Here is a 20271-nt window from a genome sequence, read left to right as displayed (position 1 = left end):
ATGAGCCTTCAATAACAGCAGTTCCTCTGTATTCTGAAAGATCTTTATCTTACAGCATGAACTACGGTGCGTGTTTCTTTTTGTAGTGCCTCCACTTGACTGTCAAGTCCCAAGTTCTCTGGTGGTGTGACAGCCAGGTAGCCGGACGGACGGACGGGCGGGCAGGCTGCCAAAAGAGTACACAATTCTGCGTACAGAACTTCAAGTTCATTGCCAATAACCCTTTTATCTCGTCAGTTCAACATTAGCGATAATACAGATACCGCAGAATGAGTCGGGAATCAAATCGGGGTCACTGCTTGCCAGGGATCCGTGGCTGTCCATCTCCACTCTCCCCCCACGTGCGCCTCCATTATTGTGCCGGCCTTCATAGCGAAGACAAACATAACCTCAGTAATGGGCGTTCTCTGTCACTGGCTTAGATAAGAAAAGAGTACCTACCTGACGTAACAATCCAATGCTTGAACCAATAACAGAAGCCTTGAATAAAGCTGGCAAACGCGATGCTTCTTTGTTCGCGGTAGAATAAAAGCCTCATAGCTTAGGAACTAGACGTACAAGGGCGCTGTTTGCAGGGTATTTCTGTCACGAAACGACACAGATTTCAGATTGGTTTCCTTGGAAACGAAGTCCTATTACTAATGTGCGTGACTGTACGGCTGAACTAATACGTACGTGGATTAACATCTATATCACGTGACGTAGTAGTAGTAGTAGTAGTAGTAGTAGTAGTAGTAGTAGTAGTAGTAGTAGTAGTAATTCTATTACTCTTTCGGCTTCAAGAGGTTATTCTTAATATATTGTGAATCCACAGGATTAACTGCTTCAAAACTGGGTACCTGGATCAAATAAAGTGCACTGGTACAATAATTAACATGGAGGCAAGAGATAATTATTCTGCCTGCCACTATAATTTCACTTAAATCCATATGTCCCCATTAAAAAAGGGTTATTCAGTGTCGAAATCCATTTTGAGCTAGAAATGATGCACAAATATTTTGGGGCTTTCCACAAGAATTAGGTTTCTTTTTTACAATATTGCAAATCTACATTGTAACTCCAGTTTTACTTTCTTCCCGGAGAAAAACATGCTAAGGATTTTTTAGTCTTTTAAAATACATCACCACCTGTTGGTTTTGAACAGGGAACTTTGGATACAAAAGCCAGCATAGAACCGCAAGACTATGGAGGTGACAGCATATTATGTGGTGATATAAAGAGTATTTAAAAGTATGGAATATTACTCATAATTTCTTAAGTTTTAATTTTACAAAAAAAAAAAAAAAAAAAAAAAAAAAAAAAAAAAAAAAAAAAAAAAAGTTTTATACAAAAGCTATTGGAGATAAACCATACAATATGATACCAGCGTTTACATATTCCGAATCTCCATTAAATTTTACTTATGAATGTGTAGAAATTCTACCCATTCACCCATTTAATGTTTTTTTTAACTATTTATTAAACTTGTTTAACTTGAGACAAATAATTATGTAAAATTATGTTGATTTGGCTATAAAACTAAATAAAACACATCACTAACCAAACTTGACAACAGATGCTCAAGATTATAACCATTCACAGCCAAACAATGTCCCAATATATCAAGGAAGTAGTTCATTGAATTTTTCACAGTTACATGACTGATCTGTTCCAGCTCATATCTACAAAATGAAACTTCAAGGTGCTCATAATTTGTGTATACGTTTTGTAAGCAATGTTCGTAAATATGATCATATTACCCCATCCCTGGAAGCAATAGGTTGGCTTAAACTAGATAAGAAAATAAATTTACATTCACTTCTCTTTCTCTTCGAAACCTTGAACTCTTCTATTCCTTCGTACCTGTCGTCTCGCTTCACTTACCTTTCTTCCCACCATAATCTGAACACACGCTCTCGTCATGAAACAATACTAACAATACCATCCCATCGCACCTCCTCATACTCATCCTCTTTCACAATAGCCCTGCCAAGACTCTGGAATTCGCTACCTGCTAGCATCAGGGACTGTCGAAATGAAATTGAATTCAAACGAAAACTTACTAGGCACTTGGTCAGTAATTGATTTCTTGTAAATAGTTTCTTTAATCTATCACAAAATATTTCAATATTCAGTAATTTCATCACTATACAATTTTGTTATTCTAGATTTAATTTGTAATTCAGTAAATATAAAATATTCTTTGTTTCTCTATGATAAATTATCTAGCTTTAATTATTCAGGTAATCTTTTCGTACTTTGATTTTATTGTAATTGTAATTGTAAATTTAATACTAATTGTAATATTATTTGTAATTGTAATTGTAAATTTAATACTAATTGTAATTTTATTGTTCATATTGTAGTTGGAATCTCCTGGTAGAAGGGCAGAGAAGGCCTGATGGCCTTATATCTACCAGGTTAAATAAATAAATACTAAATACAATAGACTGTTTTCGTGATAGACTGGAAAATGTCCGCAGAAAATACTCATTTTTCTATTAAATCATTCTTTTGCCATTGCTATCCTTCTTTTGACTTCCAGGCAGCAGTTCATGTTACTACTTACAGTACACCCCAAATATTTGAAGCTGTCCACTTGTTCCACAATCTCATTACGAATTCGTATATTTACCTTCCTTATTTTTCTTCCGGTGTTTGCATTTATCTTCATCTCATACTGCTCACAGCTGTCATTTAGCTCCAGTAACATATTCCTTAGTATCATCTCTTCTGCTAACAACACAGATCATCAACAAATCTTATGCACTTTATTCTTCTTCCTCCTACTGTCACTCCTCCCACGTACTGATAACAGTTCTTCACTAAATTCTGCAAATAGATGTTGAATAGGATAGGTAATAAAGGGAATTCTTGTCGTACTTCTCTCTCTATTCCACTTCCCTCTAACATTTCTTCTCCTAACCTGACTTTGACTCGTTTCATGTAAAGATTAGCTTGCTCTTTCTCCAATCCACAACAATACGCCTATTCTTCAGAATCCCCGTAAGTTTATTTCAATCCATTCTGTCAAAAGCCTTTTCCAAGTTAACAAATAGTACATACACTTCTTTATTTTTCTCTAATGTTTTTTCACGGAATATTCGCGGCAGTTCAATTGCATCTCTCGTACCTTTTCCCGCCCTTAAGCCAAATTGCTGTTCTTCCAACTCTCTTTTAATCTTAGAATATAAACGTGAATTAAGATCCTATTATTGTCAATAATAATAATAATAATAATAATAATAATAATAATAATAATAATAATAATATTATTATTATTATTATTATTATTATTATAATGAAAGTACTGAAAAGTCTTCTGCCTTTTCATACCGTAACTAGGGTAACCAGATTCGCAGCGATAAAAAAGAGAACACAAAGCTTCAAAAAGGAGGACATTGTTCGAAAAAAGAGGACAGAAAATATGTACTTAGATTTAGACTTATTATACTTTAAATTACGCCAATATCTATTTATTATAAAATATTTGCAGTACAGATTTATGCTTATATCATACTTAAATAGTACATTATGCAACGAGCCTATAATGAAGGTAATTAAGAAGTGAGTATGGATATTTATGAAACGAGCGCAAGCGAGTTTCATAATTTTCATACGAGCTTCTTAATTACCATTATAAGCGAGTTCCATACGACTTTTTATGCTCGACCATATTTCTAACTTGATATTATTAATTTTTTAGCAATGTCCCGTATGTTGTGAGATGTGCGCAGACGCGAAAGTATTGATTTTTTCCGAGGAACAGATGTCCACATTGACCTTGCTAGGCCATAAGAACCTACAGAGATAACACTGAAATTAAATTAGACATTGAAAAACGAGATGACAAATTGAATTTATTTGAATACTATTTACAAATAACGCTAATTATTATAGTAATAGAACATAACCTTCTGCGACAGTATTGGATTTCCAGCCTCCGTGACTTTTCGCTAATTCTCTTTCGATTGCATATCCGAGAATAATCGATACTTGCGGTTTTATAACGGTAGAAAGCTGACCTGTAATTGGTTGAACAGTTGTAACCTGAGTCGTCATTGGCTGAAAGACCTGACCTTTAATGAGTAGGTGTACTTTAATGATATGCATTAAAGGTCTGCTACCAGGTGTATAATTACTACATTTCGGCATGGTCGAGCATAAAGTATATTAATATCTATTTCATTACAAAATAATTATGAAAAAACGTAATAATAATAATAATGATTTTAGAGTTAGCTACATATGAAAGTCAAGGGAACTATAATATAATTGAACGGTTATTTCGAAAACGTAACTTGTGACATTTTCGCACATGCTACTTTTTTAACCAGAGTGCTCTTTACTCTTTCCTATAACATATTGTTGCTAAAAATCATAAAATAAGGCACATATTTTATGGATAGAAATGAATAATAAATCGACTTTTAGTTTGGTTAATGTAATAAATGCTACTGAAGTAGTTTGCGCAGAACTTACAGGTTACGTAAAGAGTACAGATAATAGGCCTATCTATTTAGATTTAGGCTTAGGCCTATATTATACTTAAAATTATGTCAGTATCGATTTTATTACAGAATACTTTTTGACAAAACTAAAATTATTTTACAGTTAGCTACATATGAAAGCAATGTCCATAACAAATAGGAGCAAAGAGAGTTATGATCGTTGGCAAAGAGTATATTTCGTCGTTGCTGCTGTCACCTATAGGGAAATTACTTGTGAAAGGCGTCAAATCAGATAATTTCAAAATATCAGCCATAGCCTACAATTTACGAAAAGGACGACATTTCTTAATTTTTTTTTAAATCCGCCCGCACCCCGGACAAAGGCCTAAAAAGGAGGACATGTCCGGACAAAAGAGAACGTCTGGTCACCATAACCATAACACAAGGAACAGTAAAATTATTTCGTAACTGGAATAAACTGAACATCATGTTACTTGGACAGTGTATAATTTCTGGTGTTTTAACAGTTGCGTGACGATACTTTAGGCCTCCGTAATATCTGCGGGGATTCTGTGTGGTGCAGGTCACAGATTAGGAAGGTGTAGCCTAGCAACCAGGTCAATGCCAGAGAATTGCAAAATGCAGCAGCGATGAGATATAGCGCCAAAGCTGCAGTCACTTGTTTGCGAGTAAAACTGCAAGCGTTCTTCTCTTTCTTGTGAACGGAGTGAGAGAAGAAATAAAATTACGACGGCGGGAAAAAATGAAGTTCTATTTCTAGCGCGATGGAGTGCCGCATATTTAGGTGTAGGCTGATGCGCCCCGCGTCCTCCCTTCTTTACCCCTCCTCCACCACTTCTTCTTCTATTTTTCTTGTACAAATTAATTTATTTTCTCCTTCGGGCATTGAACAACATTGTCTGTTACACTGAAAACCGCTTGCTTGATCTTCAGTAGGGTCTTAAACATGTTTCTCTTACTTTTTAATTATTTATGCAGGGTGTAGAAAAATTCGCGCTCACGGACTACATCCTGGATAAAAATGGAGACGAAAATGTTAACGACAAAATTTCGTGGAAGAATTTGTAATTGTACAATGTGATAGCACTGCATCTTGAAATTAAATGTTACTCCTGTTATCGCAGTTCGAGCTTACTTACTTACTTACTTACTTACTTACTTACTTACTTACAAATGGATTTTAAGGAACCCGAAGGTTCATTGTCGCCCTCACATAAGCCCGCCATTGGACCCTATCCTGTGCAAGATTAATCCAGTCTCTATCATCATATCCCACCTCCCTCAAATTCATTTTAATATTATCCTCCCATTTACGTCTCGGCCTCCCCAAAGATCTTTTTCCCTCCGGCTTCCCAACTAACACACTATAAGCATTTCTGGATTTGCCCATACGTGCCACATGCTCTGCCCATCTCAAACGTCTGGATTTAATGTTCCTAATTATGTCAGGTGAAGAATACAATGCGTGCAGTTCTGCGTTGTGTAACTTTCTCCATTCTCCTGTAACTTCATCCCTCTTAGCCCCAAATATTTTCCTAAGAACCTTATTCTCAAACACCCTTAATCTCTATTCCTCTCTCAAAGTGGGAGGCCAAGTTTCGCAGCCGTACAGAACAACCGGTAATGTAACTGTTTTATAAATTCCAACTTTCAGATTTTTTGACAGCAGACTAGATGACAAAAGCTTCTCAACCGAATAATAACAGGCATTTCCCATATTTATTCTGCGTTTAATTACCTCCTGAGTGTCATTAATATTTGTTACTGTTGCTCCAAGATATCTGAATTTCTCCACCTCTTCGAAGGATATATCTCAAATTTTTATATCTCCATTTTGTACAATATTCTGGTCACGAGACATAATCACATACTTCGTCTTTTCGGTATTTACTTCCAACGTATCTCTTTACTTGCTTCAAGTAAAATTTCCGCGTTTTCCTAATCATTTGTGAACTTTCTCCTAACATATTCACGTCATCCGCATAGACAAGAAGCTGATGTAACCCGTTCAATTCCAAGACCTCTGTGTTATCCTGAACTTTCCTAATGGCATATTCCAGAGCGAAGTTAAAAAGTAAAGGTGACAGTGCATCTCCTTGCTTTAACCCGCAGTGAATTGAAAAAGCAGCAGATAGAAATTGGCCTGCTGTATGTTTCACTGAGACATATTTTAATTAATCGAACTAATTTCTTGGGAATAAAAAATTCAAATTCAATAAGAATATTATATAAAACTTCTCTCTTAACCGAGTCATATGCCTTTTTCGAAGCTCAAGCTATCTACCTAAAAACATTTCACTTCAAAACCTAATTTCCATTTGGAATGAAATTTTTCAATCGATACAAACTATAGGCTTATCGTTTCATTTATCATTGTCAGTACATCCTATTTAAAGACGTGAAGAAAGTCATATTCAATTTGAAAGGAATAACCATATTTTGCTTCTATTTAAATACTGTACCTAATTACGTTTTTTTAAAAACTGTTACATTTCATAATGCACCATTTAGGGATGAAAAACTGAATCTGGAGAAAATCCGATCAATAATTCAGGAGAAATCGCTGAAACTTACACAAACAGAACGCAGCTTGTATAAAACCATTTTTCCGCATCAGGTCAAGAAAATCGTAAACTAGATTTTTGTATCATCAGATTAGTTTCTCTTCACATATCGTTCACTGAGAAAGTAAAAACGATATTTTCGATTTTCACTCTATGAGAATCTGTAGCTTAATGATGAATAAGCGAGATTGTGGACCTACTGCTTACAGAGTACGAAGTTCGACTCCAATATCCCTGCCTAGGTAGACCTTAACCCACTTGTCGGCCCTGTTACATCAGCGCTGTAATATATTGTGCAACGTGGGCTGACTAATCACAAGGCGGAAACCTGACGATTTAATATAACGGCTATTAGCTTAGTTGATGAAGTCATAGTTACGTCGCCTAGGACTTAATTAAGAAAGTTGCATGCGTGAACAGCGTTGTAGACTGTACTTCGAGCGTGTACTGCTACCTAGGTTCATTTCGCGATAACACGAAAAGGGATTATGCGTGTCTTGCATCACCGTATCAGCCCTTTTCCTCGAAAACTATATGATACTGGTTGTTCATAAAAATTGTTTGTTGTAAAGAATCGATTGGTGGTAGTACCGTTTCCCGTAACCTGTGGTGAACTTCGAAATTTCAAATGAAAATATGGGTCATTGAAGGTACCATTGGAAATTACTTTTAAAAAGAAACAACTTTTACTGAAACTTTTTTTTCTTATTTCACAGAAATGGTATCTTCTGAGAAATATTGTATGTTGTTAATGTTCGTATACTCTTCATAGTAAGTGTTCAAAATGTACGCCACCATGTGCTAAACAATGTTTTGATCACCTCCTAACATCCGTGATTGCACTTCAGCACAGCTGAGAGACCCGCAGGCTTCTCTAATTCTTTGTTTCATGTCTTCTTTATTTGTTGGACGTACATGGTAGACCATGTTGTATTATATTGGGAACTCAGCTGAGACTGATGTAAGTTTCGTAGATTTGTTTTCAACTTACTTACTTACTTACTTACTGGCTTTTAAGGAACCCGGAGGTTCATTGCCGCCCTCACATAAGCCCGCCATCGGTCCCTATCCTGAGCAAGATTAATCCATTCTCTATAATCATATCCCACCTCCCTTAAATCCATTTTAATATTAACTTCCCATCTACGTCTCGGCCTCCCTAGAGGTCTTTTTCCCTCCAGCATCCCAACTAACACTCTACATGCATTTCTGGATTCGCCCATACGTGCTACATGCCCTGCCCATCTCAAACGTCTGGATTTAATGTTCCTAATTATGTCAGGTGAAGAATACAATGCGTGCAGTTCTGTGTTGTGTTACTTTCTCCATTCTGCTGTAACTTCATCCCTCTTAGCCCCAAATATTTTCCTGAGAACCTTATTCTCAAAAACCCTTAACCTATGTTCCTCTCTCAAAGTGAGAGTCCAAGTTTCACAACCATAAAGAACAACCGGTAATATAACTGTTTTATAAATTCTATCTTTCAGATTTTTTGACAGCAGACTGGATGATAAAAGTTTCTCAACCGAATAATAACAGGCATTCAGTGTTTAATTTCCTCCTGAGTATCATTTATATTTGTTACGGTTGCTCCAAGATATTTGAACTTCTCCACCTCTTCGAAAGATAAATTTCCAATTTTTATATTTCCATTTCGTACAATATTCTCGTCACGAGACATAATCATATACTTTGTCTTTTCAGGATTTACTTCCAAACCTATCTCTTTACCTTCTTCCAGTAAAATCCCCGTGTTTTCCCTAATCGTTTGTGGATTTTCTCCTAACATATTCACGTCATCCGCATAGACAAGCAGCTGATGTAACCCGTTCAATTCCAAACCCTCTCTGTTATCCTGGAGATTTGTTTTCAAACAAGAAATAAATGAAGTCCAAACATGACAAAGAAATGTATTGTATTTTCGGGACAAAACCAATGAAGTCCAATTTTTAAGAAAATTCTGTGGACGCAGGAGGACTAACAAGAATATTCGTAACAACATAAAAATCTACTAATTTCCTAAATTTTCGTGTAAGAATCAGTTTGGAATTAGTACACATTCAATTTCTGTGGAAAGTTTCTTTATCTCCTGTAGAATTTCAATTTCTAGACTTGCCTGGTTTTTGCACCGAGGTCTTCAGTTGTTCAAATGTTTTGTCCCTATTCAGATAAAACTGAGGCTAGCAATAGAATAAAACACTTCAATTTTTTTCTCGTGTTGAACTTGTGTATGCTCCACGCTTCGGCATTGTGAATAATGCAGAAGGGATTACTGTAGCGTACATACAATAATGAAGATTTACAGAAATTCTCTCTCTTCCAAATTGACAGGCAGATAAGAAGGAAGTCGGCCACACAGACCTGCAAACATAGTGTTGGGCATCCCGCCCGTTTATTTTACCTGCGGTCAGTCACTGGATAACGGTACGAAATCTGTTAACAGTAGCAAAGGCCTTTTTCTGTTCTACTACTCTTTGTCGATCAATATGAAGTTTAGGCACAGAATTTCAGTTCTTGAAATTATTAATAATAGAGGTTTCCACGAAACGCTTTCGGATTTTCTTTAGAATTTATGCCAAATTGGATACCGTACTATTTTCGTTGAAATCAATGAAGTCCTGCCTTCAAATTATGTGAAATAATACAGGGACATCATTTTATTTTTACTTGCATTTTTATTGTACCTGCATTTCTGAATGTACTTCACTCCCACCCCTTCACTAATGTCCTTGCTCCCGTCAGACACACAAACTTACGGCCGCTGTTGTATTTGAAGTCTTCAAGCACTGAAGTAAACACTGCAGTGTATAGCGTGTTTCAGAAATATGGTTGCGTTTTCTATAGAAGAAAGAACCTATATTAATAATATCGTACTACGAAATTATATTCAAGAAACGATAAATTCAATTTCAGAGAATATGATTCAAAATGTTTTTAATAATATGCGTAAAGAATTGAAGCCTGCATTGTAATGAACGGCAACCATTTTCAGCAACTTGTTTAAAAATTCAGATTAGCTTATTTTGAATTGAGGTGGCTAGAAGCAAAGGAATGCTAGTGACATTTGTAATAACATGAGTTAAGTGCATCCAGTGTAAGCTAAAGTATCTAAAATTTTAGTGGCAAAGGGATATTTTAATCGCATCATACATTAAAATTTAAATAAAAATTTCACTGATTTTACGAAAGCTTAAATATTTAAACCCCATTTTCTCAAAAGTAACTTAAGTGCACTTACAGCCCTTTACTTATGACCCCCTCAACTTAAATGCACTCTCTATATTGTATGTTAACATCAATAATTAATATGCTAAATAAAGTAGACATTACATAACAAACATAGCCGCCTGAAAAGTTGAGTTTTTGAAAAAAAAATGTTACTACTCTACTGTATTTTGATAAATTCCGTAAAAGTGATGATCAAATTGAAAATCGTAATATCGTATTTCCCTACAACATAAATGGATACACTACTTTTCTCTCCTCCTATACCTAGTAAAATGATTTGTTTACATATTGCACTAGTAACATCAAACTCCTGTAATGGAAGGGGGCAACAGTGTTTCCGAGTATAGCCAGGTTAATGTTAAAAATGTTGGTAAAAATAAAGTGATGTCTCTGTATAAGCTTCGAAAATTCGAATTATAGGGTAATGGTTGTTAATATTGTGATATAAGTAATATTGTGATAGTTCTTTTTGAGAATTTGTTAGAATTTTACTGAGCGAGAAGAAGATCGGTTTTTTGCGTCAACGTATTAAGGGGATGTTCGTGGACAAGTTGCTGCACAAAACCGGACCTTCTCTCGCTCAGTAAAATTGTAATAAATTCTCAAAAAGAACTATCACAATATTACTCGTATCACAATGTTACCAACTTTTACCCTATGTGTTTTTCAAACCTTTGGTTTAAATAGGAATTTCAAGCAGAATAAACATTTATTCGAATTATCCAATGTCGAATTAACCAACATTACTATGCTGTATTATTATTATTATTATTATTATTATTATTATTATTATTATTGCCGAATTGACTTCACAAACATATATTATTGAAATTCCCTGACAAATGTATTAATTTTGTTCTTAATATTGTTACCGCAAGCGTTTAAATGATAAAATAATATGGTAAAGTCTGACTGCTTTGGTAGACTCACACCAGTTGGCAGAACGCTCACTTACGACAACTTGACAACCGAAAATTATTGTGGAGTAGTATTTGTGGTGGTTTTTCCATTTTTCCTGCCTCATTCTCCCAGTAATCTCGAAAATTCCCCTTTTATTATCATATCCGTCTTGAAAAATATGACATCTCCTGTGTTTGCGTGGCGTCGAAACCGAGTCACAATAAATTACCTCGCGACTTGTACAAAGATTAATACGTGACAGTGGTGATAGTTTCTGGATGACTCATGGTTCTGTATAAAGAGGTCACGAAGCCCTGCAGTTTGCTGTATGTCTGACGGAAATATGACGACTCATGCATATGTAGAACCAAGAACATTGTTGGCTCAACACCTGAGGCATGATATAAAGATTTTGAAGACTGGAGAGGAATACATAATGTGGTAGATGGTGGAGCCGACTTAGCCAAGCAGCACAATCGAAGCGCAACTCATTCCATCACGGATGCACAAAGAAAAGCCTCTTTGGACTCAAGTGCTGAAAGAAACGCCATATCCCCCAAATAAACATATCTATAGAGTGTTAAAAAAGTATCCAATATTTTAGGAGGTGATAGTATGCATCAAAACAAGAAAATAATGTCTAATAAACATGAGCCCTACGACACATACTTTCTGAGATGTGAACACTTATTCATAGTAGGTGCTGAATGTGACGTCCATTTATGGCAATGCATTTCTCTGTCCTACAATACAGCAGACTACCAGATAATCATACCGTAATTGACACTCCTGGCATGGAATACTGATAATACTGGAAACAAAAGTCTGATTGCGAATATGAGCGGGGTTCAACAGAGCTGGTGTTGTGAATTTTGGTAATCAGCATGTGTAGGCTGATGAAAATCCCCATGCAGTTGAAGAAACAAGGCATCAGCACCGATTCTCAATCAACTTACGGACAGGCGTGCTTGGTGATAGATTAATGGGGCCATATATTATACACAGAGATTAACTGGGGATCGTTATCAGGACTTTTTTATTAACGTATTAAAGCAAATTTGAAAGAGTGCGTGATTCCTTATGCCGAAGGGCAGAGGAATGCATTGCCATGAATGGACGTCACATTGAGCACCTCCTATGAACAAATGTTCAGATCTCAGAAAGTATGAGTTGTAGGACCTATGTTTATTAGACATTATTTTCTTGTTTTGATGCATACTAGCACCTCCTAAAATATTAGACACTTTTTAACACTCTGTATACATATATGGTAAAGACTACCGAAACGGTCACTTCTACCTAACTGTCCCTCATTGAGCTGTTATTTTAAAATAAAATATTCATATGTCTCGTTAGAGCAGTTACCTCCGACTGTGAGGCAGACAAATTATCCCGAATACTGGATCTGAGCAAGTCAGGGTAAAATATAGGCCTACAGATTACAGAAGCTGTCAAAATTCTTTTGAAGAAATGTTGTTAGGTTACTACTGCTATCTATGGTGCCTAACTGATTTATAACTTTGTCCTGCTACTGGCAGACAACACAATTCCAGTTTTCCTTAGCAATCAATGGGGTGACAAGATAACGACCAGGATCTGTGGGCAAAGAGGATACCACACGACATCGGAGCAATGTACATGTAACCTTTATGGACACGGATGTCGACAGTATCACATAATCGCCTGTCAAGCAAGGAAAAATTCTTTAAATTTCTATGCAAAAGATAAAAACTTCTGATAAAAACTTCTGACTAACAATGTATCTTTCTATATACACAGTGTGTTTATTAACTCTTATTTTTAAGATAACGACCAAGTGCTGCTACTTCCAGGAATATTCCTGTTTTAAAATGAAGACAGAACAAGTTGTTGACTGAAAAAAAATGTAAGCGTGACGAGTATGACATACACTTCCTCGTTATAGTAGTTTTACTTGTTGCGAAACAATAGGTCTTTCTGACTAACATTCACGTTTATAGTTTATTTTCTCGAACTATTATTCAAATACGGAGTTGTTATTAGTTTGGTTTACCGCCTACGGTATGCTAGTCTACCGTCTGCCGCTCATTCTTCTCCCCGATTCCCTTTCACGTTGGATGCTCATCCTTGTTGTGCAATTGTGAGATTGTTATGAGTGCAGTTTTATGTGAGGTACAGCATAGGATGGCTCGCTCTTTAATAGAAGTCCACTGCCTGGAGTAACGGTTAGCTTGTCTGACCATGAAACGAGCGGGTTCGGGTTCAAATCTTGATTGAGACAAGATGTTGAGGCTTTTGCCGGAGTGAATCCTGAAGTCATTTCGCCGGCATTACCACCTTCATTTAATTCTGATCCTAGATAATCATCGCAGTTGATAAAGCGCCACAAAACAAACCAATTAATAAAACAGAGTCTACATTAGATGACATTGACGCTATTGTCGAACGTGATTCTATCTTTTTAATTATGTTTCATTTAATGACACTTCGCAACTGCCGAGGTTATATCAACGTCACCAGTGTGCCGGAATTTTGTCTCGCAGGAATTCTTTTACATGCTAGTAAATCTACTGACATGAGCCTGTCGCATTTAAGCATACTTAAATTCCATCGACCTGGGCCGCGATCGAACCCGCAACCTCGAGCACAGAAAGTCAGCGCTATACCGACTACGCTACCCAGGCCGACAACGTGATTCTTATATTCGGGCTACTGTGAAAGATAGGGTGTGTCAGTTTAATCCAAATAGAACACACTTCAGAAACTGAAAGATAATACTAAGTTAGGAATTACTAGAATTGCAGTGGAAAAACTGAGGAGGGTAAACTGGAACATATTTACTCGATATTCCACTGTGTGGTCGACATTTTCAGAATTTATTGTAAGATAAGTGTGTCGTAGTTTAATTGCGCTGTTACGGCATTAATCCTGGCGGCCGCAACTGCACTCCTCGCCGAGGACCGGTGCGTCGATAAATCGGTAAACCAAACCGCTTACAACTTTGTATTAATGATATGTATTCCCAAATAGGATTGACTCTCGTTTTATGAATTGCATATGAATTCATTCTTTCTAAGTATAAGATACGATACCTATTATACGAGACTCATTTCATCGGGTCTGTGAAGAATACAAAACGAATGCATCAAGTGTTACTCACTCCAAAGCTACTTGAAACCACGCCCCTATTCGCCAGCTTCCGAACTGATAACGTCCACAGTACAAGTTTCATAAAAACATTAACGAATCACTATATTTGTATTAACTCCTGCGGTAGCTGAGTGGTCACTCCTTTAACCTGTGACCACCTCTTATCAGTTCCACTACATCTCCACTCCCAACTTCCCCTGTGATGTTCCGCTCCGGCCAGGGCTGGTGAGCTCAGTCCCACACTGTAACATATTTTAAATTTTGTAAGGTTTGAATATATATTCAAATCGTTGTAGACGACTTACAGACAGTATGACGAAAGTGACTCTCGGTATAAGAGGTGCTGAAATATTTACTTTCGATGCAATCTTGAAATCGCTTCGTTTTCTGCATCTCAATAATTTCTCTTTATATTTCATATAATCAGAAGGTATAAAAGTATGCGTAAAATTATATACATATGAAACAGACGATGGACAAAAACCTTGAATAATTTCTAGGGAAAAATTGTTCCGGGGCCGGGTACCGAACCCGGGACCTTTGGTTAAACGTACCAACGCTCTCCCAACTGAGCTACCCGGGAACTGTACCAGACACCGATCCAATTCTTCCCTCTATATCCACAGACCTCAAAGTGGGCTGACAACCGTCAACCAACATTGAGTGCACACTAACTCTGTGTGACTTAAATTGTGGTTTTCTGTTAACGAACAGCGACGTATATTATGCAAATCAAGCTTTCAGGTATAACTCCCTGTAAAGTTGATTTGAATAATTTCGAGGGAAAAATTGTTCCGGGGCCGGGTACCGAACCCGGGACCTTTGGTTAAACGTACCAACGCTCTCCCAACTGAGCTACCCGGGTACGTTTAATCAAAGGTCCCGGGTTCGGTACCCGGCCCCGGAACAATTTTTACCTCGAAATTATTCAAATCAACTTTACAGGGAGTTATACCTGAAAGCTTGATTTGGACAAAAGCCTTATTCGTTAATAAATGTCGTCGGTTTACAAACAAAAGACATTGAGTCAAAATATTACTTCTGAGAAAAAGGTGTATAATAATGTACTTAATTTACGTGTAAAAACTTAGAATTGAGGAATGAAATACAGATAAAGAGAAACAACTTACTAAAAAATTTTGAGGATGCAGTTTTGGCAAGAACTTTCAAACCTCTTTTTCTCAGAAGTAACATTTTTTACTTAATGTGTTTTGTTTGTAAACCGACAGTGTGTTCAAATATTTTGAAATCTGTGTTTACTTTTCGGGTACCAAATTTAACTCTTGAATAAGCATGCTCGCTGTAAATTAATTATTTAGAATTGTCTCATTGCTAGACACTTTGTGGAGTGTTGTTAAAATGCAACGAAATTCAAGTTGGACAAGAGCTGCAACCTGTCGGTTGCAATCAGGCCGTCCCGCCCCACAGTGCGCCCACGGGCGAAATGAAACGATTGTTTCGCAACTGTGGGCGAACAACTAGCAAGTGCAGCTTTCTTCTTAATTTGAATTTCTCCAGCGGTTCTTATTTCTATGGAAACATGTCATCGTTACGTGTTCACATTGTCCCACATTTGCTTATTTGGTAAGCGATTAAAGCCAATATTCTTACACGTTTATACTTTTGTTTTAATTGTATGTAATCTATAAACACTTCAATAGAATAAGTGAAGAAAGAACCAATTCTTGAATGAAAATAATCACAATTAGCGTAAATTCTGGAAAAATTCTCTTCCAGCGTCACATGATCGGCTGAAAAATTTAATCGCGTTCCTTTCCGCCAGACTTCGCCATGTAACTTATCTTCAGTGTTGCCAAACTGTGTGGAATTCCACAAAATATGTGTAATCTTGATTACAATGTGGAATATTGTATAGAATGATTGTCTGGAAATCCCACAGCGAGGTCAACCAATTTCTTTAGTTAATTAAAAAATGAATGTGCATGTAAAATACCGATACATTTACTCTCGGGTGCCGTGGGCGGATTATCTGATTGTGATTTATGCTTAATCTGTAAGGGTAGCTTGGGTTTTGTCATTTTGTTTGAAGGTTTTTGACACTTTCCTTACCGAATCAATCATTTGAAAACATAATTTTTTTCAGAAAAAATTAACACGTTACTAAGGCACGGAATCACAGTATAACTCAACTGTCCGAGATATATTTTTTTCAAAATAATCGCTTGACACTCATATCTCCACTGTCATCCTGAAGAAGAAAATGTTTAAGGCCCCAAATGTTTATGCATTGCCTCCAGAATCAGAGAAACTTGTGAAAACTCACCTCTTCAAGCGGTTTCAAAAAATATACTTTCTCTCTCTCAGATACAGAATCACGGCACGTATAACTCAACACGGTACTAAGGTGCGGAATTGTGTTACCTACAACTGAATACGTTACTGAGATGCGGAATCCCATTATAATTCAGCAGGTTACTGATTGTAAGGTAGGGAATCACAGCATAACTCAACACGTTGCTAAGATGCGGAATTGTATTACAACTGAACACTTTACTGAGATGCGGAATCTCATTATAAGTCAGCAGATTACTGATTGTAAGATACGGAATTACAGCGTAACTCAACACGTTAATAAGATGCGGAATTGTATTACAACTGAAAACTTTACTGAGATGCGGAATCTCATTATAAGTCAGCAGATTACTGATTGGAAGATACGGAATCACAGCATAACTCAACACGTTACTAAGATGAGGAATCTCATTATAAGTCAGCAGATTACTGATTGTAAGATACGGAATCACAGCATAACTCAACACGTTACTAAGATGCGGAATTGTATTACAACTGAACACTTTACTGAGATGCGGAATCTCATTATAAGTCATCAGATTACTGATTGTATGATACGGAATCACAGCATAACTCAACACGTTACTAAGATGCGGAATTGTATGACAACTGAACACGTTACTAAGATGAGGAATCTCATTATAAGTCAGCAGATTACTGATTGTAAGATACGGAATCACAGCATAACTCAACACGTTACTAAGATGCGGAATTGTATTACAACTGAACACTTTACTGAGATGCGGAATCTCATTATAAGTCATCAGATTACTGATTGTATGATACGGAATCACAGCATAACTCAACACGTTACTAAGATGCGGAATTGTATGACAACTGAACACGTTACTAAGATGCGGAATCTCATTATAAGTCAGCAGATTACTGATTGTAAGATACGCATTCACAGCATAACTCAACACGTTACTAAGATACGGAATTGTATGACAACTGAACACGTTACTAAGATGCGGAATCTCATTATAAGTCAGCAGATTACTGATTGTAAGATACGAAATCACAGCATAACTCAACACGTTAATAAGATGCGGAATTGTATTACAACTGAAAACTTTACTGAGATGCGGAATCTCATTATAAGTCAGCAGATTACTGACTGTAAGATACGAAATCACAGCATAACTCAACACGTTACTAAGATGCGGAATTGTATTACAACTGAACACTTTACTGGGATGCGGAATCTCATTATAAGTCATCAGATTATTGATTGTATGATACGGAATCACAGCATAACTCAACACGTTACTAAGATGCGGAATTGTATGACAACTGAACACGTTACTAAGATGCGGAATTTCATTATAAGTCAGCAGATTACTGATTGAAAGATACGGATTCACAGCATAACTCAACACGTTACTAAGATACGGAATCTCATTATAATTCAGCAGGTTACTAAGTGTAAGATACGGAATCACAGCATAATTCAACACGTTACTAAGATGCGGAATTGTATTACAACTGAACACGTTACTAAGATGCGGAATCTCATTATAATTCAGCAGGTTACTAATTGTAGGCCTAAGATACGGAATCACAGCATAACTCAACACGTTACTAAGATGCGGAATTGTATTACAACTGAACACGTTACTAAGAAGCGGAATTTCATTATAATTCAGCAGGTTACTAATTGTAAGATACGGAATCACAGCATAACTCACCACGTTACTAAGATGCGGAATTGTAATACAACTGAACACGTTACTAAGAAGCGGAATCTCATTATAATTAAGCAGGTCACTAATTGTAAGATACAGAATCACAGCATAACTAAACACGTTACTAAGATGCGGAATTGTATTACAACTGAACACTTTACTAAGATGCGGAATCTCATTATAATTCAGCAGGTTACTAATTGTAAGATACGGAATCACAGCATAACTAAACACGTTACTAAGATGCGGAATTGCATTACAACTGAACACGTTACTAAGATGCGGAATTGTATTACAACTGAACACGTTACTAAGAAGCGGAATCTCATTATAATTCAGCAGGTTACTAATTGTAAGATACGGAAATACAGCATAACTAAACACGTTACTAAGATGCGGAATTGCATTACAACTGAACACGTTACTAAGATGCGGAATTGTATTACAACTGAACACGTTACTAAGATGCGGAATTGTATTACAACTGAATACGTTACTAAGATGCGAAATCTCATTATAATTCAGCAGGTTACTAACTGTAAGATACGGAATCACAGCATAACTCAACACGTTACTAAGTTGCGGAATCTCATTATAATTATCGAATAGGTTACTAATTGTAAGATATGGAATCACAGCATAACCCAACGCGTTATTAAGTTGCGGAATTGTAGGCCTATCATTCTGTAACTCTAGTCTAGAGTACGAAATCATATTTGCTGGAACGCGTAGTGACGTTGTAACTATGTGTGTTGCAGACCGGCTGACGTGCCGGCAGGTGTTGAACATCATGGTGATCCTGGGCTTCATGTTCAACTACATGCTGCGAGTGAACCTCACCATCGCCATCGTGGCCATGGTGGTGCCCGGCAACAAGACGGACCAGCACCACGTCGTCGTCGACTCGGAGTGCGGGGGGCCGGCACCCACTCCAGTTAACAGCTCCATGACGACGCCTGCACCAACACAAGAGGTAACGTGACTTCAACGTACTTATCATGTATGGCTTTCAACGTTCCGGTCAATTATAAACAACATTATTTTTTTTACTTGGTTATTTAATGACGCTGTGTCAACTACTGGGTTATTTAGCGTCGATGGAATTGGTGATAGCGAGATAGTATTTGGGGAGATGAGGGCGAGGATACACCATAGATTTCCTGACATTCCCATAACAGTTGAAGAATATCTCGGGTGGGGGGAGGAGAAACCAACCAAGTAATCAGCCTAGGAGTTAATTGAACCCACGCCCGAACGCAAGTCCGGATCGGCTGGCAAACACGCTACTATCTGGCTACTTAAATTCTATATTAGTTTTTGAAAAAAAAAAAAAAAAAAAAGAAAAAGAAAAAAGAAAGAAAAAAACAAGAAAAAGAAACAGGACATAGTACGCGTAATTAATTAAAAATGTGTAAATCTCAACCATTTTTAAAGATACATTAAACATTTTTTATGACATTTTACTCCTAAAAGCACGTTTTTTAAAATGACAGTTTTGATATTGGCTTTCAAAATTTTAAGATAAGCAATTGCATTTTAAGAATGAATTTTAGAGGAATTAAATCAAACATTAAAATTAAATTTTTAAATTGTGGTTTACTTAACGACGCTCACAACTGCAGAGGTTATATCAGCGTCGCCGGTGTGTCGGAATTTTTGTCCCGCAGAAGTTCTTTTACATGCCAGTAATTCTATTGACATGAGCCTGTCGCATCGGATCGAACCCGCAACCTCGAGCATAGAAGGCCAGCGCTATACCAACTACGCTACCGAGGGCGACGGAATTAAATCAATGGCTCTCCCAAAACACGCAACGAGATTTTGCATATAAAAAATATTTTTTTCTCGAAAAGAAAGCCAAAACGAGCAAAATTGTGTGAAACTTTTTTGTTTGAAATATCTCAAAGAATAATCCCCTAAAATTAATGACATTACATGGTTTATACTGAATATATAGGCTGTATATGTCTATTGTATGCTTAATTTATGCTGGGAGCATAT

The 20271-nt window shown here is 36.7% G+C and overlaps 1 protein-coding gene across 2 annotated transcripts in view; it reads left to right on the top strand.

The window, feature by feature from the left end:
• LOC138706525 (sialin) overlaps window positions 1-20271 on the top strand; it is a 182300-nt gene that overhangs the window by 74624 nt on the left and 87405 nt on the right. For both annotated transcript variants that reach the window (XM_069835906.1, XM_069835905.1), the window contains exon 3: window positions 19029-19243. In XM_069835906.1, coding sequence (XP_069692007.1) covers window positions 19029-19243 — 215 coding nt within the window. The remainder of the gene's footprint in view (window positions 1-19028; window positions 19244-20271) is intronic.

This window comes from Periplaneta americana, chromosome 9 (assembly GCF_040183065.1).
Source record: "Periplaneta americana isolate PAMFEO1 chromosome 9, P.americana_PAMFEO1_priV1, whole genome shotgun sequence".
In the NCBI taxonomy this organism is placed as follows: domain Eukaryota; kingdom Metazoa; phylum Arthropoda; class Insecta; order Blattodea; family Blattidae; genus Periplaneta; species Periplaneta americana.
The sequence above is the reverse complement of the archived record's forward strand: the minus strand, read 5'-3'. Positions and strand labels throughout refer to the sequence as shown.